The sequence below is a fragment of the Camelus ferus genome, chromosome 14 (genome assembly GCF_009834535.1).
Source record: "Camelus ferus isolate YT-003-E chromosome 14, BCGSAC_Cfer_1.0, whole genome shotgun sequence".
Classification (NCBI taxonomy): Eukaryota; Metazoa; Chordata; class Mammalia; order Artiodactyla; family Camelidae; genus Camelus; species Camelus ferus.
Genome location: NC_045709.1, coordinates 5,055,588 through 5,080,948, shown reverse-complemented (window position 1 = coordinate 5,080,948; position 25,361 = coordinate 5,055,588). Strand labels below are relative to the sequence as shown.

The window sequence follows — 25,361 nt, the reverse complement described above, 5'->3', positions numbered from 1 at the left end:
TTGTTTACTATTTCTTTGAGTCTGTTTCTGTTTTGTAGATGAGTTCATTAAGTGTCCTCTTTTTTCTATTTCTTTTTTTAGATTCCATGTATGAGCGATCTCATATGGTATTTTTCTTTGTCTTTCTGGCTTACTTCACTTAGAATGACGATCTCCAGGTCCATCCATGTTGCTGCAAATGACATTGTTTTGTTCTTTTTTTATTGCTGAGTAGTATTCCATTGTATAAATATACCACAACCTCTTTATCCAGTCATCTGTCGATGGACATTTAGGTGATTTGACCTTGTTGAACTTCACCCTCCTCATCCATAAGTGTACTAAGCGAAACCCATGTGCATGAGCACCTGGCCCAGAGTATGTCCTCACCAAGTACCAGCTCCCTCTTCATGCATCAGTATCAGAATTTCATACACAGGCAGAACTTGGACAGGATGCATTTTAATGCAGGTCATGAGGTTTAAAGCTGAGACGTTACTGACTGAGACATCCAGATTTCTTTCACTATAATTATTCACATTCAGGGGCAGGGATTTTGGTATTATCATTTACCAATAATAACTACACAGTGGGCTGGTGCTGGCTTAGCTGGGTATTCTTGTGAGAGTTAACAATTGCTTTCTTAGAACAACATATACTTCTATAAAAGGAAAAGGAAAAGGTTTGTGTGAAACTGGAAAATTACAGAAAAAAATATGAAAGTGGAGAAGAAGCAGCTAATATCTCATTGCTCAGAGAAAACCACTATCAATATTATATTTTAGTTCTTTCCAATCATAGGCAGGCAGGTGACTGGAGAGGAAAAAACCGATAAATAAATGAACAAATAAATATGATCATATTGCTTTCCATTTGGACCTTTTTGATTTCTCATTATACCATGAGTATTTTTCTTGTCAACAAAAGTCCCTCAAAGGCATGGTTCTTTTTTTATTATTATTTTTATTTGGGGGGGGCAGGTAACTAGGTTTATTTATGTTCAGAGGAGGCACTGGGGATTGAACCCAGGACCTTGTGCATGCTGAGCATGTGCTCCACCAATTGAGCTACATCCTCCCCCAAACACATGGTTCTTAATGGCCGTATAACGTAAGTACGACATAACTGAGCCACATGCCTGTGTGTCAGGCATTGAGCTTCCCATTTTTTCAATATTATAAATAATACCACAATTAACACGCCCGTAAGTCTTGGTCTGCATTCATCCTCTTTGTTTCTAGGGGAGTCCATAGATGAATAGCCATGTCATGAAGTCTGGCAGGGAGCTTCAGACTTACTGCATCGTTTGGCATTCAGAGTGTGAGTGTGTGTGTGATGGCTGCACACTTACCGTATCCCTTAGTCGCCCTGAAGGCATCCTCTCCAAGATGCGTTGAGTCCTGCAATTCACTAACTCTGTTGCCCGTTTAGGGTCAAAAGCCACACTTGTGGGATGATGGCTGCACCTAGGTCCAGGCGGTTACTAATGCTTTCTATTATGTTTATATTTTACTGAGCAGCAACAGTATCTGACCAATACCTTGCTTGGTAGTCTTGAGGTCCCCGAACAGAGGCATTCTTACAAAGCCCATCCTTGTCCCTCCCCATCCCGCCCGGTGCACAGGATCTTCTGCAAGCTCATGCCCATGAGAGAAGGTTTCTGAAAGCTAATCTAAAAATATCAGAGCCAGAAACTGAGATCAGCTGCGAAGGTCTTTTCTCCCAAGAAGACTGTACTTACGATTTGAAATAGGTTTTTCCTTGTATTTGGAACTGGATATATTCACGACAGTGGGGCAGGGCAGTCCAACCTTTTACGTGTACCTAAGTTTAAAACGAATCCTTATCACAGATCTTTTAGAGATTTCAGCTATTCAAGATCCAGTTTTCTATCCTAAAAAACATAACCATGATTTTTCATTTGCTCTCTGCCTCTGAGCTCTCTCTTAATCCCGAGGTCTAATGAATAACTAACCTGGTCATTACATGTAACAGATATCAAAATTTTTACTTAAAAAAAACTTTTAACATTTTAATTTAAAATTAAATTAACTGTTAATTTAATCCATTTATTGTCTATTTAACTTAATACCAGTCCTCACATTTTTATCTCTTTTGATGCAAAAATGAACAAATTTTATGAAACCTTCTTCCCAGAGATATCACACCTATGATCCTGACTTGTGTCAGACTTGTGAGAAGGTGGAAGGGACGGGAGAGGATGTGAGAAGTGTAGGAGCAAGTAGGAGGAATCAAATAAAGTGGTAGCTTAAGCCTGCGATGTGTAGAACCATTTGGTGTAGAAGTCGTCCATGAATTCTCTCTCCTCCCTCCTTGTTTCTGCTGTAGGAAACCTGCTAGCCCTCCCACCACCATCCTCTGTTGGCACAGTTCGGGATCACACACTGGGGTTAGAGAAATCACTTGCAATCTGTAAAGAGGTTTAATTTGTGGCGCCTGAAGGTGACCACTGTCAAGGGAACGCCTTTCCCACCCAACAGTAAAACAAAAGCACAAAGGAGAAAAGATTTTTCAGTTTTTCACGTTGCCTCTGTAAGAAAGTAAATCCTCAAGTTGTCTCTAAGTGGGTCAGAGTAAAGATGTTGGAGTGAGCGGAAGGGCTCCTGTGTGAAGAAAATCCTTCACGTTTAGCACCCGCCGCCGCAGAGGGCTGTCATTAACCAGGTGTTCTAATGACGTCCACGGCGGAACCCCTGTGAGCACTGAGTCCTTGGCCCACCTTCAGCATGTGCTTATCATCCTTCAGGCAGGTAAGCCCGAGAGAACATGCACACTGATGTATTAAACAAGGAGAGAGAGAAAAAGAAAAACCCCACAGGAAACTGGGACCATATTCTCAAAGGGCAAAGACAACTCAGGCTCTGTCCCTTCCTCCCGTAACAACTTCCTGCCTGCCCTTGGGGGCCCCGACCTTGAACTGGAAGAGGAGCAGACGAGACATCAGGGAAGACCTCAGCATCAGGGTCTGCCCCTCCCGTACTCCATCCCACCGGCTCTATCGGGGAACTTGAACCCGGCCCAGGGAGCATGCGCCTGGCAGACACCAGGTGTGAGACTGCAGATGCCACGGGTCTTCTAGCCCCTCGGTGTCCTTCTTCTCACCATCTCACTGCCTGAGTCTGTACAGAGTCCCCCAGGCTGTGTTCCAACACAGCCCGCCATCCCTTTTTGACTCAGTAAATCAACAAGTATTCATTGAGGGAGGCAGCAGAGGGGAGAGGTTAAAAAAAGATCTGGGTACCAGGTGGCCTGGTTTCAGCCCAGGTTCTGCCTTCTCCTGTCTGGGTGACCCTGAGCCACACATCGCACCCCTGCACCACCATTGTGTTCACTCCTAAAATGAACATAATGATCGCACCCACCTCACAGGGTTATTGTGACCGTTGCTTGGCAGTCTTGATGTGGTTGGTTAGTGCTGAGTATCATTAATACCCTAGCCGTCCACATGCTGGGTGCTGTGCTGGGTTCTGGAGATTAACTGGTGCCTAATATAGACGTGGTTCCTGCCCCACACGGAGCTGACTCTCTGTCGTGTGTCCCGCTCTTACCAAAACATGCTTGTCCTCTGTTTCATTCCATCAGGACTCACGCTCTGCCTTCAGGTCAATATCACGGTGGGAATAAGGGGCCTGAGATACCTGGTTGGCATGTTTCTAGAAACCCTCCAGAAACAAGACCTTTATTGGACAGATTGGGTGCGTGGAGACAAGAATCTGATGGGAGTGGGGTACCATGTGTAGGTGGAGGGGGGACTTTGAAGCCCCTAAAAAACTCAACTGGAAAATCACTTTGTCTTCCTTCAGGGAGGGATGGACCATGGCTAGATGCCGGAGGTCACCCTGCTCTGGAGATGTCTGAAATCAGGAAGAGGGGCTTTGCGTGGGTTGGTATTTCCTTTATCCTAGAATCTGACCTTTTGTTCCAGTCCCAGCTTCTGTAGCATTGCTTTTCACCTGCTGAGGCTTCCTTCCCCGCCTCTCTCCCCACCCCCTCCCCCCATGTAGCTGCTTTCTTCCAGCCAGTTTACTACGTTTTTTTCTGCTGTGAAACAGCTGTATGCACCATTTGCTGTGAAACCCAGAATTCCACCTGAAAAACATCCACACACATCCCAACCCAGCCCCCTTGAAAAGGATTTGATGATCAGAGGCGACCCTGTTCCGACGCCCATTTCCCAGCACATGCAGAGCCCCGAGGAGGATTCGAGAGGGCATGACTGTCAAAATGGGCCAAAGCTGACTTCAGGCTTAGTGCTTTTATTTCTAGTAAACATTCAGGAGAAGTTTCCTTACCAAGAGCCTCACGGCCAGCCAACCATGTGTTTCCACAGCTGGAGCAGCAGTGTGTTTCCACAGTGGGTCCTTCTTGTCAGGACAGAGGCTGGCAGGACCTGCTTGGCTATTAGGGGATTTGGAGAATGTAACAGGATTAGCGCATGTGTAATAAAACTGACAGGTTGGGCTTGGAGAAGTGAAAAGACCTTCTTACCCCAGGCCAGGTTAGAGAAAAACAGCCATGGAGACAAATGTCAGTGCTAAGCGAAGTGGTCTGACACAGACGTGACACCTACACAGCTAAAAGCAAGCTGTGAACGAAAGTCTTCCATTTTTTGAGGCTAAGATACTTCGTCCCCAAAGGTTAATGATAATTCAAGTGATATAGAAGCAAAGAACAATTATTTAGAAAGGAAGATTGGTAGCTTTTATATATCCAGTATACACACATACAAATGCAAATGCTCCTATCTTAAAGGAGCCGTTTTCTTTCTGTGGAAAATTAGGAAAATATAAAGAAAAAATAACCATCTGCAATCTCAACACTCAGAAATTAGTGTTTACGCCTCTTTGTGTTTCCTTCAGATTTGTCTATGGGCACGTACATACGTGCTCACCAAATTGACAGCGTATCGTGTGGGCAGTTTTACAGCCTACACTTTTTTCATCATAAATCATGAGCATTTCCCCATGTTATTAAATGTTTTCTTAATATGACTTTTAATGACTGCCTCATACGTCATGCCACAGATGTGCTGTAGTTTATTTAATCAGTCCCTGCTGTGGGACTTTAAAATGCTATTTGTTTTTGCCGTCACGGATAGTATGCAATGACTATTCTCTAGCAATGTATTAGTTAACTCATCCACCATTTCAGCACTTTTTAAGTGGGGGCGCTTTTCCACTTGACTGGGATTTAGGGATAGAGGGAGATCCACTGATTCTTTAAGAAGATTAAGGCTCAGTCCCTACACGGTAAGTGATGAGATAAACAACCAATAATAATGTCTGGAGTTACCCACAGAGAGAGGATACTGAGTTCTTCAACAGGAGAGGAACGTCACTGCATTCTAAGAGAAATAATCTGCAATAATCTGCATTCTAAGAGAAAGGCAGATTGTATACACTTCATACATAATTTAAAGGAACAATACTGAGGCATTTTATTGGGGTTTTTGTATCGTGAACTATGGGTCCATCTTCTGGGTGGTCTAGGGACCTGTTCTCTGTATGGATCCCAGACCAAGGTCACTCCTACCCAAATGAGGCTTGTCTGCCCTCTCAAGAGAGATAAAGGACAAAATGAACTCTTATCTAAGCCCAAATAGGAAATTAACTTTTTAATTTCTAATATGACCAAGAAGATACATGTATGCTCCAAACCATCGACAAGAGGTGCGTACAGAAATACACAGACTGTGACTGGAGTGCAGGCAATATCATTTCAAAGTCTGACAAACCTAGAGACTCCCTGTCTCCTGGGAGAGCTCAGCGCTGCCTGAGGTGCTGCTGCTGATCAAAATGGACCAGGAAGAAAGGTGAGGAGCATTTGTGATAAAAGGCCAGGGGCCCCGGAGGTGGACAGAAGCAGACGTTTGTTCCAGCGCCTCTGGAAGACGGTAGGGGAAAGTGGGGCACCTCCTCTACTCACACAGCTTCTGTTCCTGCTGACAGATCACCAGGATCAGTGATCTGAAAACAGCGGGGAACAAGGATTCACCAGTAGATGAACTTCCCCTCTTGTTAGTTCCATATATTCTGAACAGATTTCTGGGGTTTTGGTTTTTTTTTTTTTTTTTTTTTTTTTTTTTTAAGAAAACCCTCTAAGCCTCGGCCTTCCTAGCCCTGAAATTGCCCTTGTAGGGGAGATTTGTGGCTGTGATGCTCAGCATCCCTGTCATTTTATGGTTATGTCAGTTTCCCCGTGAGATTTCAGAGTGCCTTTCTTTGTCTGGACAGTTTCCAGACTGTTCAGTGTATGCTGATGAGCTACTTCTGTGTATGAGACTTTCAGAATCTAATTTGCACAATTTCTTTCCATGCCAACTTTGAGAAAGATGCCTTGAAACTCTGAGAAAAGTCCCTAAGTGCTGATCTGTCCGAAGCCCCCAAACCTATGTGGGTGTAATTCCCTGCTCCTCTCACCGTGTGTGCAAACACACTGATGCACATGCACATAAGTGTGTCTCATCGCTGTGAGTCTAGGGGTCACTCCCAGCCATTTCATGTAACAGCATTCAAGTGGGTCCCCTTGGTAAGAACAGAGTAACTATTGGCCTGGTTTTGGGAATAATTGCTTGACCTGATAATCCTGAATAAATGACTTTAAGTCAACAGGTTGATTTCAACCAGGTGCACCATTCATTAAAACTCTAATTAATTAGATGTTTTTACTGATAATTCAGCTTTCCTCCATCCATCATGTCATCCTGTTTGCCAGCAGTGCAAATCCCACTGTTGTTAAGCCCCACCTCAATTCCTCTTTCTTGGGGCCTTATCCTAAGATCAGCCCAAATCAATTACCATCTTCTCCATATTCCCTCAGTATTTATCATCATTGCAAACATTCTAAACAAGCCAGGCCTAGCTCTTCAACTCAGATGTAAGCACCTTAAGGGCAAGTAATGTACAGGTATGCCTTACAGAACCTAATACAGTGGTGAGCTTATGTAGGCGGGCACATTTGTAATACATTTATAACATTTATTGATGATTGAGTTGGTACAGAAATTCCGATAGCCTCAGACAGCCCTGTGAATCTGACCTGATTAGGTGAGAAATGCAAACATTTCCTTCCATATATCATCTGCAGGTGATCTCAAAGATTAAGCCTGGTCCGCTGCTGTTCACTTTAAGATGTGTGCAGAAGTCTCACAGACAGTGAAAGTTAGAATTGAGGCTGTGGAGCTCACTTGCCCAACCTTCATATTTTGCAGATTTTCATTTGGTGTTAAAAGAGTTCTTGCCTACTGGTTTTGTGTCTGTGAGTCTTACATTCTCTAAGGCAGTATTTCTCAAACTTTGGTTAAGCGACAGAATCAAAAGGAGAGCTTCTTAAAACAGATTGCTGCCTCCCCCACCCCTGAGAGTTGGAGGCTGGGAAGGTTTGGGCTGAGGCCTGAGCATCTGTACTTGTAGTAAACTCCCAGTGCCATCAGCCTGTGGACCACACTTTGGGTAACCCCTGCCTACCGTCTGCTCCAGTCCAGGTTAGGTGCTACTGCGGGCTTCCACAGCCCCCAAGGCCAGCCCTTGTCATGGGTATATCACACTATATTTTAATATATTTTGCAAGCCTGTCCATCCTCTAGACTCTTACATTCTTTGAGAGCAGGAACCACCACATTCATCTTTGAATCTTGAACCATAGGATAGATGCTCAATAGACATGTGATGGATGAAAGAGTGGTGGAGGTTTGATACATTCTAACAAAATGATACAGAAGTGTCCAGAGGCTTTTAGTCTAAATGTTGAACTTTGCTGCGATTCAACCCCAAAAGGAAAATACACAGTTACAAAAAATTGCCAGACTTGGGTTCATGAGAACTCATAACCATTTGGAGAATACACAAAAGATAGGTGGACTCACAACATGCTGCTCCTAACGGTGTCCAGCCAAGTCCACCTGATGGCCACAGCAGCATTATGGGCACAGCACTGTGCGTTGGGAGACACATGTGACCACAGCCTAGCCAGTGCCCTCAAGGAGCACATGGGCCACTGTGGAAACAGCATATGCTGAAAAGGGAAATCACTGAAACTAGCTTCAGTCCTCTCAGTAAGGGTAGGATTTGTCCTGGGATTAGGGTCTCGAACAATGTTGAGAAGTTGCGATTCCCTGAGAAGTACCTTGGACAGAAGGCAGCATAGACTGATAGCTCCAGAGTCTGACTACCTGAGGCCCCATCTTATAGCCACTACTTTCTAGGTATGTGAGCTTAGGAAACTACTTACTGTATTTGTGCCTCAATTTTATTATCTGTGAAATGGGAGTAATAGCAACACCAGCATCTGGCATCTACCAAGCACTTAGTGAGGGCTAACTATTACTAGTATTATCATCACTGCCATTATTCATTGTGTTTTTTAATTCAGAGGACCCCAAATTCTACATCCATCATGCACCATGCATCAGCAGTCAGAGCACTTAGTTCCTGGAATATTTCTCATAGATGGAATATGCAAGAGGGCAGTGAGAAGAGGGAGTTGGATTTTGGTGCATTGGAAGGGGAGACTAATGTTTACTAAGATCTCACGGTATGGTTGGTAAACCTTGTGAAATTTGATTTTCCTTTAATAATAATTAAATGTTTCTCTTCGCCATTTATCAGATTGCATCCCATCTATTCTCATGACCTAATTTACCTCTGTAAAGGTCAAAAAAACTCTGAATTTTAATATTATCATTAGTAATGTAAACTCAGCAGGTGAAAATTATGATAGTGGGTGCTTTGTAGCTGAGAAAAATAAGAAGTGTCATGCTGAGAAATGGACTCAGCAAATAACTTGCCAAGAGCACCATAATACGATTAATCTTTACCAGCAATAGAGTCAGTATCACAGAAGATGAATCAAACTTACTAATTCTGGATGCACATACATACATTTAAAAGTATTTCACTTTAGTTTCTTCTGTTTGCTGCTCCATTTTTATTGGTTAAGGAGATTTTTCATGTCAGTACTTTTTCAAGCTATGAAGGGTATGGTCTTAACACAGATATAGTAGTACAAGTTGCATTGTTTTTGTGTATTGAAGAGAAACACACAACTGTTTTTGAGATCAAGTGTCTTATTTCGTTTGGTAACATCTACACTGGCATATGGTAAAACTAAAAGAAAATGCTACAACCGACACTTTAAATAATGAATGGAGTTAAAGGAATGCAAAAGAATTTTTTTCTCGTTTTTAGATTGTTTTCATTTAAAATATGGCTGTGACAAAACTATGCCAAAAGAAAGTCATCTGCTCACCAGCAGGAGACCACAGTTTAAGCTCAGTGTGAACTGTGACAGCCGTAATTAAATTATAATCCAGGCAGCAGTGATGCTCTTAGCGTTTAATGGGAAACATTCCAAAACTGAAGTTACTCTTTCTTATCAAGAGTTCTCTTATTAAAAGTATGTGTGGGATAATCCTAGTTTTTCAAATAAGATTTAAGCAACAACAATATATACACATACATTCATGTATATATATATTATCTATTATCTATTACAATATATATTATATATTATATGTATATTATATATTATATGTTATTATATGTATTATATATGTGTGTATATAAAATATGAAAGGTAAATATCTGAATGTTAATAGTGCTTGTATCTGCAGATCAGAATTCCAGTTACTTTTTATTTTATCTATATTTTATAAATTTTCTGCACTATAAATATACACATATTTATAAATATATATATTTGCAATGAGAAAACCAAGAAAGATTATTATGAAGAATTAAGGTGAACTAGGGAATTGTCTTAAAGGTTTAAAAGGAAAAGAAAGAAAAGGAAACAGATTATAAGCTTATGTTATGATCTCCCTAAAAAGTTTATATTTAAATTTGTACATATTGAAGGCACTGATAATAGATACAAACTCAAAATTACCTTTTGTACCTTCTTCAATCTAAAATGGTAAAGAAATTATTTTACTTTAAAATGATGCTGCAACATTTAGGGACCAAAAGTCTGTACAACACCCATAGTGATGGTTGTGTTTTTTTCACTCTGTCTTACACAGTCCTCATAGACTTCCGGTAAATCACTCTAGGCCAAGGGTGCCGACCAAATCCTGTTACTGTCAGTTGGTTTCACCGACAAAGTAAATCCATTTGATTTAATTCAACAGATATTACCAAGAGTCTACTGTTCATTCTTTCAGAAAATACTGGTTGCAGATTTGCTGTGTGCAGGGAACTGTGCTGGCAACTGAAGACACTGTCCCTGTGTAGAGAGATGACCGCGGGTAGAGCAGTCACCTCAAGTCCAGGCAGAGACACTCTGAGGGTGGCAGGGACAACAGGGGCTCCTGTCACCTGCAGGAGAGGGAGGGGGATGGAAGATGGGCTGGAGAGCGCCTCCCAGCCCAGATGCTGTCGTGGGCTCACAACCCCTATCTCCAGTGTTTCTAAAATATTGGAGCCAGTGCTTCTCCTTCGTCTTGTGACCTCTGATTCTTATTATTCTTATCATTATTCTGCTAGTTGTCCAGACTTCGTTTTAAATTGTTGTTTACCTCTTCTCTTTCCTCTGCTTCACGCACAGAGTCTGTCCATCCTTCCTTTAGAACAGCTTCCGTATCCCCTGCTTTTCTCTCTTTTCCCATTATCTCGGTGGTCCTGCCTTATTACCACATGGTTGGGGTGTGGCTGGAGCTCCCCTGGGTCCCCCGGCCCGAGCCTCCTCTCCTGCTCAGCCAGTCCTGCCCGTGGCCCACCCTTACCTTTGGAGTGCCACCTTGACCTCGGCTTTCCCCTGCATACATCTTCCAAACCCGGAGAGCATGCGCGCCGTATCTTCTTCGCCAGCCCCTCGCATTCTGCCTTTGAAACCCTTCCTGGCTGCAAGGCCATGGTTACAAGTCACCCTTGTCCGACAGATAAGATGTCACCACTTCTAACAGAAGCAGAGAGCCGGGGTCCCATCCCTGCTAACAGCCTGCTCTTCAGCCAGGTCCCTGCTGGCTTTCTCCCTCCCTCCCCTTTGAGTCCATGACTCTGCCGGACCTCCCCGCCCCCAGCCACCCGCTCATGGGGGAGCAGGGGGCCCCTGCTGGGCTCCCGATACCCAGACTCAGGAAGGGGATTCAGTCCCAGTGCTCAACAAGCAATTTTAAATTGACAAGGACCATAATAAGTGCCAGGAGGGCATTCAAGAGAGGCAGCCCAGCACAATGGTTAAGACTCTGGAGTGAGGGAGCACTGGTTCGAATCTCAAGTCTGCTTCTTACCGTGTGACCTTAGGCGAGTCCTTATCCTCTCCATCTTTCATTTCTTCATCTGTAAAATGAGAATTCAGTAGTCCTGATCTCCTAGGGCCATTAGGAGGATTGAATGAATTCACCTTTGTAAAGTTCTAATTCTACTACCTGCACAGAGTAAGCACTCTATATTTTTACTAAATAAATATCATCAAGGAGGATCTAAAAAGAAAGGTACCAGGAGAAATGCCTTATGTGGCTATCTCTGGTAACTAAACCACACTGAATTTTCTCTTTCTTTAAAGGCCCTTTTTATGGCCGATAACCAGTTCTCACCTATTTTAATCTTTGTGATGAGAAATCCTGGAAAATCTTGGAGTCGTCTTAGGCCATTATGCACGCACGCTGGGTCCGAGTCCAGCAGCTGCGTCCAGTGCGGTGGCAACATCTCAGCGTGTGAAACGTGGTCGTGCCGTGACGCGGCACCGCCTCTTGGCTGAGGGCAGGAGCCTGCGTGTTTGCTTTCAAATGGTCTCCTCTGAGGCTCCCCTCTGCAGACCCTGGACAGCAAAGGCTTCTGAGGAAAGGGACAGGTGGGTGGGCAGCCCACCACCCTCAGGATTGGCAGCACCAAGCTTCAGCAGCCGGTAACATTACTGAGGCCTTGGGACTTCTGACCTTTAGACAAGTCCTGAGGTCCTGCTCACTCTTGGGGATTGATGCAGTCTTACCTCCCCTTGAACTGTAGGAAATTTTGAAGCTTCCTCAGTTACTCACCCCCATCAATCCTTTTCTCGAATATCCACTTTTTAATTGTTTTTTCTCCCTCTTCTTTCTTTTCTAATTCTTACTGGCATTGAAATCCAAGATAAATATATATTGCCTGTACTAAGCTGGCTGCGTTACTTTGAAGGGAAGCAATAAAGTTAAGGAGGTCATGGGAATAATGAACTAAAAATAATAAGGAAAGGATTATTTTATAATGCTGAGGAAGCTGGATTCTTGGTTCTTAGGAGCTTGGGTAGGTGGAAGGGAACAAAAACAAATCAACAAAGCACAATTCTAGCTCAGTAAATTACTCAAAAAGCTTTTCTAAATGGATGAATTACTTTGATCATTTTGCAAAGTAATTGACAAGGACTCTTCGAGGGGAAATTTCTGCCTTTAAGTAGCTCACCTTTAAGAAGTCTAAAAAAAACTCTGTGATATCTAGTTCCCAGTTATTGAAAACCTCTTCTTCCAGCCCTTTAAAGATCCTTTCTAAGTGTCACAGAAATGGAGTTAAAAGGTGCACTGAGAAAAGATTTATGAGATGTTGTTCATTCTCCTGCCAAATGCAGAATTGTTACTTATTGTGCATTGTCTAGTCTGCAGTGCTTTTTTAACTGTGTCAAATGAAAGGTGTTCTTGCCACTTCCCGTGGAGTACTATATCATAATCCTATTGATCTCACTATATGGAAACTCTTGATCCCCATCCTAATGTTTCCTTCCTAGTGTATACTTTGTCCACCATTAACGATTTGTCCTTAATAATCTCCTTCACTTCCCAACCCTGTCTACCCCTCCCCACACCCAGTGTGCAATCTCTAAGCATGTGGAACACCCTTTCTAGAACATCTAATAGGTACATAATTCTTCAGGGCATATTACATCTATCAGAGTAAAGGATTTGAATGTAATAAAAGATGGAGTCTACTAATATTCTGTTTCTAAAGATGAAACTTTCCCATTCTGAAAAGTTCCTTCTACTTTCCAGAGATTCAGGGTAGGAATGAGTAATAAGAACAGTGATGTTTTGAAGAATGGGGCAAAGTCTTTCTAACTTATGATCTAACATCCCAGTAAAATGTGTTCCCCAATTACTGAATAGGTAAGGTGGCACCTCCTAGGGAGAGAGTATGAAACTCTTAAGGCAGGACCAGGACTTAGACTTGAGCCATGGTTTTTGTACAGTTAGAGATGAAACATAAACTAGTTATGTCCTCTGATATCCTGGAAAGTGTGCTCCTTCTGGTCAGTTTGTCCCTTCTGCAATGGGTTGTTCTCCGAAAAGGTTTTAGCGAGTGTCCATCTGAGGATTTATCATGTGCGACCAGACAGCTGTCCTGGCTTCACTGGATTTATCCTCAGATGGATCTTGCAACCTGGTCATCCCCCGACAGGCGCCCACATGGCAGCCTGAACGTGCCATGGACTGTGTTACAGGAGAGGAACCCTGAGCTTGGGGGAGCCACCTCTTTTATATCAAGCAGTAAGCAAGCCCTTTCTTTGTCCCAGAAGGAGACATCAAGGTTGTGCGCTGCAAACACTAACCTGAGAAATGGGCCATTAAAGGGCTGTCCGGGCCTTGCTTCTAAGTGCAAAACCCTACTTTCTCTCAAGCGTCTTGACAAGATGTCATAGAAACCTCAAGTTCAACATTTCCAAAACTGAATCTACATCATCTTCACTCACACTTGCTTCTTTCCTGTCTTCCTTTCCACTGAAGCGCTGGCCCATTCCCAACATTTTCCTTGTCCACCCAGTCACGAGATGGTTTTAGTTCTACCTCTTAAGTGTCTCTTAGGTTTCGCACTCTGCACGCCATTAACTTGGTTTTTGCCCTCATCATGAAAAGGTGAAAAATAGACCATTGCAGTGGGCTCCAGCCTGGCATCCCTGCCTCCAGCACCCCTTGCCTCCAAACCAGTATCCCAAAATGCAGAACTGTTCATGTCACTCCTCTGCTGAACGCTCTTCATTTGTTAAGCCTTCCGGGTAAGAGCCAAGCTCCTTATTGTGATCCACCTGCTCCTCCAGCTTCATCTCCTGACATTACCCGTAAGCTTTCTTACAGACTTTTTGTAAGAATTGCTTGCTGGCTCCTGGGTAAGCATGCACTTCTTGCTGCTTTGGACCCAGTATCCTTAAAAACTTCGCATTCCTTGGCATGTGGTAGGCATGTAATAGCTGTATGCAGCATAAATATTTATTGAGTAACAGGAAGTAAAACCAGGCTTAGCCTAAATGCAGCGAGGGTTTGGCCTGGGGAATTATCCAGCTCCACGTCTTCTCTCTGTATATTCTCTTTACCTTAACCAGTTATAATGCTGGAGCTCTTCTGACGAACCCTGGATGATAATTTAGATTTGAAGGCACTAAATGCAAACATGGAAAGAGGATCCAGATATTGCTTGTACCTGTTTTGTACTTTGTAGACAACCCTAAACTTGCAACCTGCTAATAATTATAATTCTCTTGTTAAATTAAACAACTCTACTAGAAATACAGACAAATCAAATGAACTTTACTTTTCTAAGGAAACCATGAATCATGAATCATTACAACACTCCTCTGCTTTTTTGTTATAGTGAGAAAAGGTGTAAAAAAAAAAAAAGCATAGCACACCAAGTAGCGTTCTAAAACCACTGTCCTGTCTTCTACTCCTTAAAACACATCCATATTAACTTTAAATTTTGTCTCTGGAAAAATGTGTGACAAAAGCATGCACCCATCTCATCAGCTCTGTGACTTTGTCAGCAAGAGTCTGAGCGTTTAATGCGTGCCCAAGGCAGGCTTAGGCTCTGGATGCTAACTCAGTAGTAACTCTTTGAGTGGTCACAAGTCGTATGATGCTGTAGACCCAGGTCTCTTGTTTATATGCTTGGACACACCTTTGACTGTACTGGAAATGGTAGTTCTCCTGCAGATTCTTGAGGCCAACTTATTAATATTCAACTGTAATTGGAGCCTGCCTGCTCAACTTCATTAGGTCCTGTGCCACTTCCCAGCAGAGTTCTTCTCCCTCCTGGAGGAGTCAAAAAAAAAAAAAAAAAAAAAAGCCGTATCTCCACCCTGGGCAGAACTCAGAACTCACAGTGGTACCCAAAGGCTGAAGCATCTGCCAAGCCTCAGGTCCTGCTAGACTATTTGTTGGAGCCTTGCAGAGAGGTGTGTCCACTCCACGGTCACTGGCGATGGCCACAGAGGAGAGCACACCATTTGTGGTCAGCAGAGCACAGGCTGCAATATTTAATCTCAAGAAATACTTCCACAGTAAAGATGCTTGAGATAATTTCTAGCTTCTTAAAATTGTTGAGGCTTCTTTTGTGCCCAAGTACATGATCAATCCTAGAAAATGTTCCATGTGCACTTGAAAAGAATGTATATCCTATTTTGGGGGGTTGTAATGCTCTGAAAATATCCACCAAGTCTAATTTTTCTGTTGTATCATTTAATTTCTCTGTTGCCTTATTTATTTTCTGTCTGGAAGATCTGTCTATTGATGTTAACGCAGTGTTATAATCTCCGACAATGATTGTATTCCCATCAGTTTCCCCCTTTATCTCTGTTAGTAATTGTTTTATGTACTTAGGGGCTCCTATATTGGGTGCATATATATTAACAAGTGTAATATCAGAAAAGTGGTCTTGGGGCTCCTAGCTTTCCCTCATTTACTCAACCTTAAAACATCATCAAAGCAATAGTCAGTGGGGAATATCTGGCCCCTTGTAGACTTGTTGATTCAGTAGCATCTGTTGAGACCTGTTCACAATCCCCTTTCTTTGTGACTCCAGCTTTGGGCATGGGGACGGGTCCTAGGCTGGTCTGCCCTTGCCATCCCTTGCTGGCTCCTGACATGCTGCCTCCCTTGGTGGTCCATTTCCCTCCATAAAGCCAGATTCTCAACTGTGAGATGGTCCCAGAACACCACTCAGTTTTGGCAGTTACAGTGGGCCTGTTGTCTGCTAAACTCTTCTCTGTAATTTCATTTGGCCCCAATTATCATCCAGGCTGTTAACAGATCACTCGTACTTGGAGATACTGTTTCCACTCAGCCCTGAGGTTCATTATTTATATTTTTCTTAAATGATAGTTATCACCCTAGTTAATATTTTTCCATCCTCTTTCCTCTAAAGCTCTTCTAACCCTTCAAACACATTCATGTTATTTTATCTCAGAAAGAATCTCCTCTTTATAAAATGTTCTATTCCCATCTTTGTAAACCTTTGGATTTATTGTTTTCAAGTTCTGGATTATATTTCTACAGCGTCTGGTTCCCAAGATCCCTTTTTGACGTAAGAGGTATAAGAGCATCTGTCATCTCTAATGACCTTTTAGTCTAACTGGCCGCAGACTTGCCTTGGACCGTTCCCTAAACCCTGTCTGCTCTCTGTCCTCACACGCACACTCCCGCCATCAGCCCCAGGCCTCAGCTGGTACCCTCTAGTCGACCACGATCTTCCGTCTTTTCTATCATCACATCACTGTGATGCTCTCATCCTTTACCTAAGCCATCTTCACCTCTCACTCAGTTTTCATCACTCACTCAGTCTTCAGCAGGTAAGTCTTACATTTACAGGAGCCTTCAAAATGCTCACCAGATACTACCACCTGCAGTTTTCCAGGAGAGCCGTTCTCCTTGGCGATTTCTAATTACCCCTAATTTACAAAGTAGTAGCTCATAGGTTAAGTTCAGCTCATAGATCTATTCTGATCGACAAGCACTGAGGGTTTTTTTTTTTCTTCTTCTTCTTTCTTTCTCAATTTGATTGCCTTTGGGTGGGGTTTGTGCTCTTTACATGTTCAACATGCTCCCAACAATTTCCTATATTCTTTTGTCTGGCCAACTTTGTTAATTTGTATTCACTAGCTAAATGTCTATCCTGTAACCAGTTCCAGTCCTTGTAACACCTGCCAGACCAGCCAAGTTGTCCTTCGTCCCTCCCTCCCTATCCTCTGTCCCTCTGACAGAGTCCTCATGATCTAATGGAAACAGTGTCCTTAACTCTTTGTCCCACATGCTGGTCTTTCTTTGAGATCTTGCAGTGAGAAATTTCCCTCCAACAGGACTCAACTATCCTGATGGTCCTACTGTCCCATTTATGCAGGTCTCTGATCATTCGATTGGATTTTGTATTGCATCATTCGCCATTCTGAGCCCTCATTTCAAGTCTGGGAGAACACGAGTTAAATCTTTTTATGTTTTTAAATTTAAAAGGCCATAGAAAGAACTGAAAATAGTCCCGCCTCAGTGTTTCACATATGGTCTTATTGTACAGTTCTTCATTTTTAGTTTCCAAAGAAAAGAATTTCCCAACCTTCACTTTATCTAGCTTTTGCAGTTGTGTATAAGGACATAGCCTTACTCAATGTAAACAGTCCTTGCAACAGTTCTATCTCACCTTCCCAAAAGGCCCTGCCTCCCCACACACTCACACAAATTACTCACAGAGTGTTAGAAATTAGTCCGTATGTGCTTTTCAGGAAAATTCTTCATATATGAAATAAAACTTGTTAAAGTAGCTACAGTCAAATAGTTTTTGCTAAGAGTTTGATCAAGACATGGACCAAAATGTAAGATAATTTGCACACAATGTGCCACTTTTGCGAAGAGTTGCTCGTCTTGCTGGGAGCAGCAGCTGGGAGAATTAAGTTCTAGAATTACTTTTCTACTCTTGGGCAAATAGATCGACCGCTTACAAAAGTTGATCTTTAGTTATAAATGGAAGCGATGACCTCTTTTATAGAGTTTAAAAGACCTGGTGGCTTTTGTTGGAATTCACAGACTCTACATAAACACCTGTGTTTTTGTTTTTTAACTTTTTAGGAAATCAATGTGCTGACAGTCGCACTGGTCAACCAAGACCGAGAGAACAATATTGAGAAAAAAAGCCAAGGCTTAAAATCAGAGAAAGAAGCTCTGCTAATCGGTAAGGAAATTCTGTTTTCCTAATCTGCTCTCTCTTAGGTAATCATTCATCTAAACAATACTTAAGTAATTCACCTCCAACGTGTTAGTAATTTAAAGAGCTCTGCCTTCTGGTCAGAGGTAGGATGACCTTCATCAAGATTATATCACACACATGTCAAATCAGGGGCATATAAACCAGTGGGGGCTTTGCTCTTCTGTAACCATGGATGTGAGTTGGTTTATCCAACATAAAACTGAGTATAAGAAAAATAGGTTAACTTGTATCTTACATGTTACAAATTTGAATTTCAAAATATGGATGCATCGCTTCCAACTGAGGTCGGGTTGGGTTCAGTGCAAAAGTCCCACACCAAGCCAGACTGCCGGGCTCTGGAGAGGTCCTGAGGTCAGGCCCAAGGCCAGAGCCTGCCATGCTGATACAGGGCCATCAGAATACAGTGCTGGGCCAATCCAGGCTTCCCTACCTAAGTCTGGATCCATTTCTCCAAGATAAATAAAACGAGCTGGCTGCTAAGGAAGGGGAAGGAAGGGAGGGAAGGAGGAAGGAAGAAAGGAAGGAAGGAAGGAAGGAAGGAATGGAGAGAGGGAGGGAGGGAGGAAGGAAGGATGGGAGGATGGAAGGAAGGAAGGAAGGAAGTTGCTGTTCACCTAAAATTTATTCAGTTGCCCCACAAAATATACCTAGGTTGGCTTTCTCTTTGTCGGGACCAGAGAAAGCTCTAAATGTTCCCTTCTGGTGGTCAGCAGCAGCAGATCCAGAAGTGGTACTTAGTCTCATAAGGAAGAGTTCTTGATGAGGACAGGTTGGTACCATGCCTGGGACCCCAGCTTAGAAGCCTGTGTATTTAAGGCTGTCTCCAAAGTCCTCAAAACCAGAGGAGGAGGAGCCACCAGCCTCACTCCCTGATGCACAGCATTGATTCAAGCTGCACCTTGGCGCTGACCCCAGCATGAGGTTCCAAGTTTAGACTGGCTCCTCCATGGCACGCTTGAGAGTGAGGAATGAGGCCGCTGTACATGTGAGATAAACTGTTCTGTGGTTCGTTACCTGGCAGAGGTACCGCCTGGTGGCATCTTCTAAATACGGCGTGCACTCACCTCGGAATGACAGGCGCATCAGGTCCTGTAGAAGCTGGTGCAGGAGGAATTAAACGCAAAAAATAGTCCAGACTTCGTCCATCATATATGGATTTTTCAACTACAGGGTTATTGAATATGACATCAACTTAGAGCTACTCCTCAGAAAACCAATTATTTTTTTTTTCTCTGTGATGATCTACGGCTGTACTAACGGGCCGTGCACAAGTTTCCTAGGACATGCTCATGTGCTGGCAGGTCCGGGAACCCAAAATGAACCCATATGTAGTTGGCAACTGGATTTTTCTTGTTTGGAAAATGTGTCAAACGCTGACAACTGCTTCTCCTTCACCCGGGGTGATAAAGTTGTGATTTCCCCTAGGATGCTTTTAGGGTAGGAGAAAGCACATACTTAAGTGATTAGCCATAAACTTTCCCTCTTTAAGTCTGAATAATGCAGACCACTCGAAGGTTAAAAAAGAAAAATAGGAGTGATTCTCCATTTATTTTATTTCCTTCCCCTTCAGTAAACATATGAGGTACAACCAACTCCAAATTTTTCAAGATTTTCCTTCACTTTTTGGCCTTTTGAACTGGCACACCCATCTTAGCATTCAGGGTTGAGCAGAAGAATGGCTCGGGACGTTCATTTTGAATCAATATATGAGAATGTTTAGGTGGAAGGGAGGCTGGAGATGGACGGTTTTGATTAAACTAAGTTTAGGTGTTTAGTCTTCCCTTCATTTCTCTGTTACTGCTCCACCTCAGTATTTGATTTTACTGTACTTAATGGAAGTTTCATTACAGTTGTGGCTTCCTGCCCAAATCCTACCCCCAAATACCTGGGTACTTACACTGCTGTGTAGTCAAAGAGAGTAATCATCCGAAAGAATGCTGTAGTAGAGAAGGGTCTCCAAGATCGGCGCGACGAGTCCTGCCGAAGGATGCAGTTCCCCCGGCCATTACATGTGTCTCTCTGCAGAGTGAATGTGGTCATTCCTATTTTGCAGAAACCTGAATGTCAGGACCAAAAAGACCTCTCCTGCAGCTTCTGGAATCTAGATAAGGACCACGATAGGGACAGAATGACGGAATATGGGTCCGAAAGGGCTCTGGACCAGCTAGAGAGAGAAAGGAGCTTCTCGTGCTGGGTTTGCTCTTTTCTGAAGCATACCCGAGGGCTGAATGGTCCTGAGAGTCCCCTGGACTTCTGATACATCTGGAGGGGTCAGGAATATTCTGCAGTTTCCCTGGAATATTCCCTTAGGATAATTAAACCCATATGTAGGATACAGTAGGCCTGTTCTAAGTCAGTCTACAAGGCCAGGGGCACAGCTAAAAGGTTTTCTCCTTTGTGTTAGAAATGCTTATTGGCAAAATCTTCATCACATCTACGTGTCTACGGTATATGCTCTATGCAAATATATTCAGATAACACCCTCTTGGGACACACAAATGTCCCATCAGGAATGCACAGTGGCACAAATCTTGATTGCCTGGAAGAGAAGGGGCGTGTCAGAGGGAAATTATTTCAGACACGGAATTCCAGAGAACACAACACTGAGGCTAGAACTTCCTGAACAATGAGCGATCCCAGTTATGTGTGATCATCTGTGACGTTAATTTATCGGGGCCAAAGAATGGAGTCCTTCCAGACATTCTCATGACCATTTTATAAAACTGGCCTCTTTAAAGCATATGAATTAGGTACACATTACAGAAGATCAGCGGGGTTTCCACTACTTGGAGCTTTGTAGATTGGAATCCTGAGTCCCTCGGGAGTCCCACCATTCTGCCAAACTTTCTGCCTGACAGTTACTGGGGATCAGGTGCTACGTTCCAAGTCAGCTAAAGCAGCTAGGCCCTTGGCATTTTCCTATTGTGATTGCTGGCTTATTTATTTTGCAATCAGTGCTTGTGAAGACAGGTCAGCGTATAACCAAACCTAAAAGAATTACTTTTTTATGGGAGTTTTGGAGGGTAACGTTGGATATCTCAAACCTGTATAGTAACCACACATTAGGTCAGCTTGACCCCACCTGGTGTCTGTGCCAGAACTCCTAGTTCATTTCACAAGTGCCCTCCACGTTGGAGTTGACATGCGTTGAACTTGCGTGGGACAGAATGAGTCAATACTTTTGGTTTAGGACCAAAGCTTTGGAACCATGTTTGGCTGGAAACCACTGGCTATTGTTATGAAGGAGAAAGGATCAAATTGTTTTATTAATTAGGCAGATAGCTCTGAGGAGATGTTGGCTGTGTAACCCTGGGTCTGGATCACTCCATCTTCTCTTGCTTTTAAATTAATTCCAACACAATAGATTTCCAGTCCCAGCAGCCCTCACTGGCACCCTGTTAATGCCAGTCATCGCTGTAAATCCGATCCAAATAGAATCAAAACCTTCTCAACAACTCTGTTTATTAAGTTTCTGTTTAAAACTTCCCCAGGTCCCTGAGAACCACCCTCAAATTCTTAATGATCAAGGAAGCTTTTTTATATTATCATCCTGACTCCTCTGCAAATCAGAACATACGGATGATGGGCAACCAGGATGACTGTCCACACCAAGCCCTCCCCCTACCACCACCACCACCACCATTTTCATCACTGTCACCGTTTCACACTTCTGCACACAGCCAGTCTATACCTGAATTGAAACGTTCCCTCTAATACGTGGGTATTAGGAAACAGATGAATGAAATGTAGAGAAAACACTTAAAGAAGGTTGAGTGGTGACTTTTTGGTGTTTTCAGTGAGTAGAGTTGAGGCTATATTTAGCTGCACCTGAGAAAAGCAATCTGGGGAGTGTGTTCTTCTCTGAAAGCTACTGACCATAAAGAATGAGTCATTGACCTAAATCTTGTTTCCAAGACACAAATGTCCATATCAATAAATCAGAAAACATTTGTCAAGAGCCTGCTCTAAAACTTACCAGCCTTCACCGTGGAAAAGAAACATCTGGACAGCGTGTTTAAAAGGCAGAATCTTTGTCCCCACACAGATTCTGTTTGTTGTAAAACTAACATCCGAGGTGCTACTGAAGCAGGCACCTCTGGGACCATGTTTTTGGGAACTACTGGCTGCTGTACGCAAGACCTGCGTCAGCTGACGGCAGGGATAAGACGGTCTCTTCCCTCGAGAAGTTCTTAGACTAGCGAGGAAGAAAGTAGTTAACGGCAATGAAATGGCTATACTAAAATCAGAAACACAGAGAAGGGGCTACTTATGCTGCAGAGGCCTTGTCAGAAGAAAGGACAGTTGAGGGAGTCCTAAAGGATGAAGAGTTTCCTCTGGACAGCAGCTTGAATGAATTTTTTAAAACGTAATTCAGTTCATAGCATGCCCCTACTCAGAACCCTTCCACTGGTTTCCTGCTGTAGTTAGAGCTCAATACCAGGCCCTACGTGATCTGTCCCTCTACCTACCTCTAAACGTAGGCTGTACCACGCTCCAGCCAAGTTTGTTCCTGCCACCTCATTTCCACCTCAGGTCCTTTGCACTTGCTATTGCCTGTACCTGAGTAATCTTCCCCCAGGCTCTCTGTGGCTGACACTTAGGCAGATCCACCTTCACTTGACCGCCTATGTAAAGCAGCACTCCATCAAGCTGGAGGTTACTCCCTATTCAGTCCTATTTCCTGTTTTGTTTTCTGCACTGTGCTTACCACTATCTGAAAATATCTCCTTTATTTTTAATCTATGTTTATCATCTGTGTTGCTTACCTAGAATATAAGTTCCCTGAGAGTCTGTCTGTGTAACGCTGTGTCCCTATGACCTTGGCACTAAAATGTTGCTAAGGAAATGAATTAGTAAAAATCTGGCAGTAAAAATCTAGCACTGTTTGGCTATTTTAAATACTGCTCCCTTGGTCTTAGTGAGGCCTAAAATTAGAATAAGCTAGATGATTTTGATGGGAAAAGCTCGAAAATGCCTTTATGTGCTTGTTTAAATGGGCCTTCCTACCGAGAGATTTGCCATAGGTTGTACAGAGCTGGTTTGTGTCTTATTCTAAAGTAGCTTTTAAGGTCCTGAGATGGACAAAAAACTCAAGAGTACTGACAGCCTTTTCCACTCCTTCTTTATTTTCTTAAGTTAGCTACTTATAGTTGTATTTACCACTGTTGGGAAACCCATTCTTAAATAGGGAGACCTTGCTTCCCCATGGGAAGAGCCAAGGCCAATAGTTGAGCCCATCCCTTTGGAAATCCACCAGCTTAGAAACGGCCAAGTTCTCCGCCCTCAGTTCCTAGCATTCCTCTTACCAAGCCTTTGGGTCTTTTCCAGAGGACCATAAATAGTTTCCATTTCTGGCTTTGTGGCATTTTTCATTCAGTTCTGAGTTACAGCTATCCTTTATTTCCATTCTCAGGAAATATCCCAGTTCCTTTAAAGGAGCTACAAGAGGCTTTAGCTGGTTATTTAGGAGGTTTCCCCAAAATGAACCTGATCCAGAATCAGGGCCTAGAAACATTTTTTCCGATGGCATGACATGCTTCTGTGATGCTCCTGTGATGGGCGGGGGCAAGGGGAGGAGGAGGCAGGAGGAGGGCTGCAGTACTTGGGACAATGACTAGTGTTTCCCATTTCTGCTGTATCTCTAGCCGTGCTGAATAACTTGGTTGCCATCCACAGGAACAGCCTGGGGTACCTTTATTTAACTACCTGCTTTGGCCCCACGTGTATCTAGTGGGCAACTGCTAAACTTGTACAAAGAAAAACTAATGGCTTGTTCATATCAGCTACCACTGAGCTGTTTCTCAATACTCTCCTAGGGAAAGATACTCATGTCTGGGTCAGGGTTTCTAATCTGATTTGAGAAAGATACATAGAAATCACATGAGCATTTTTTCCCTTAGTTATATGAGCAAAATCGTTTCAATAAAAAGTTTCCATGCCCAAACGATACAAGTTACTCTGTCCTGAAACCCTAACAGGATGAGTTAAGGTCAGAAATCACTGATGAATAACTCCTCAAAGTTACCTGGTTTTTGAAAGAGTATTACGTTATCAGTTAGTACTGGCAGCCATTTTTAAGGTTCGTCTTTATCTGCATTAACAACAGAACAGTAGACATTTTAAACAAGTATACTGGCTGTTCTCAGTTCTAGAGGATAAATTCATTCAGCATACATTTATTGTATATTGTATTCTCAATACTGAACTAGAACACACAAATATTGTCTAAGGGTAGAGTTTCTTGGGGGTGCAGACCCAAGACTGGGGCCGAGGGACGGTAAACAGTGAGGGAGCAAGTCCATGTACATAAAGGGGTCCCATCATCACAGAGGCAGGAAACGCGGCCGCTCCAGGTCCTCCCGTTTCTGGTATGCCTCAGTTTCCTCCTTCAGCACTTCATCTCCGAGGCCAAGAGTTGTCAACTGCTCCCCCATGGCGCCCAGCACCACCCTCTTCTGAAGCATTCCATTCATTCTGTTGGAGACATTTAACTTCATGTCACACTCCTGTGGGCATTTACAGGAGAGGCGGCTGGTTCCCCGGGAGATGCTGGTGACGCTTTGTCCTGTGGGGATATGGACATGAAAAATGCGGTTTTTTTCTTTATTTGCTGCTCCGGTTGGCACAAAGCCAGATCAGTCCGTCTGCTGCCTGAGCGGATGTCCAGCCGAGGAAAGGGATGTGCCTGCCCTCTTGCAACCAGTCTCTGAGAGCCACGCTCTTGAGGGGCCTCCTTCCCGCCCTGGGAGCATCCTGTTTAAAAGAAGACAAAAGCTTCCCACCAGGAACACCCTCGCCTTCTCCCAAAGCCAGAGCTGACTGCTCCTTCTCTCTTCCCAGTCCTCCTCCTCAGAGGGGACAGGGGCTGCCTCCCATTTGTTGGAGGCTCTCCGCAGAAAGCAGTGGACACAGGATGGTTTGTCCTCAGCCTGGGACAGCAGGGAAAGCCCCACTCACCATCCTGAAATAGAGCAAGTCACCGTAAGAAATCTGTCCCCTCTCTCCCACTTAAGGAATGCCGATGAAAGTGTTATTTTTTTTTAATATTATTCTCATTTATTTTTTAAGTACATCACTCATGAGAGTCTACACTTTAACTCTTATTAGTAACAGAATTACTGAGAGCCATCTTACCAGATTTGAGAATTTCAGAGACAGGGAAGTAGTTACCAGGTCTATAAAGTTAAAACATAGATTAACAAAGTTGAGGGGTGGAGGGTATAGCTCAGTATGCACAAGGTCCTGGGTTCAACCCCCAGTACATCCATTAAAATAAATAAATAAACAAACAAACAAACTTAATTACCTCCCCCTAAGATAGACAGACAGACAGATATTTCCGGAAAGAATCTAAGAGACAGAATTCATAGACTATGATTAAAAAAAGAATACACGTCAAAAATAAGTAAATAAATAGGAGGGGGACAAAGCAAT

At 43.2% G+C, this 25,361-nt stretch overlaps 1 protein-coding gene across 7 annotated transcripts in view; it reads left to right on the top strand.

The window, feature by feature from the left end:
- Window positions 1-25,361, top strand: part of ENOX1 (ecto-NOX disulfide-thiol exchanger 1) — a 512,511-nt gene that overhangs the window by 462,115 nt on the left and 25,035 nt on the right. For all 7 annotated transcript variants that reach the window (XM_032496083.1, XM_032496086.1, XM_032496080.1 and 4 more), the window contains one exon: window positions 17,789-17,891. In XM_032496083.1, coding sequence (XP_032351974.1) covers window positions 17,789-17,891 — 103 coding nt within the window. The remainder of the gene's footprint in view (window positions 1-17,788; window positions 17,892-25,361) is intronic.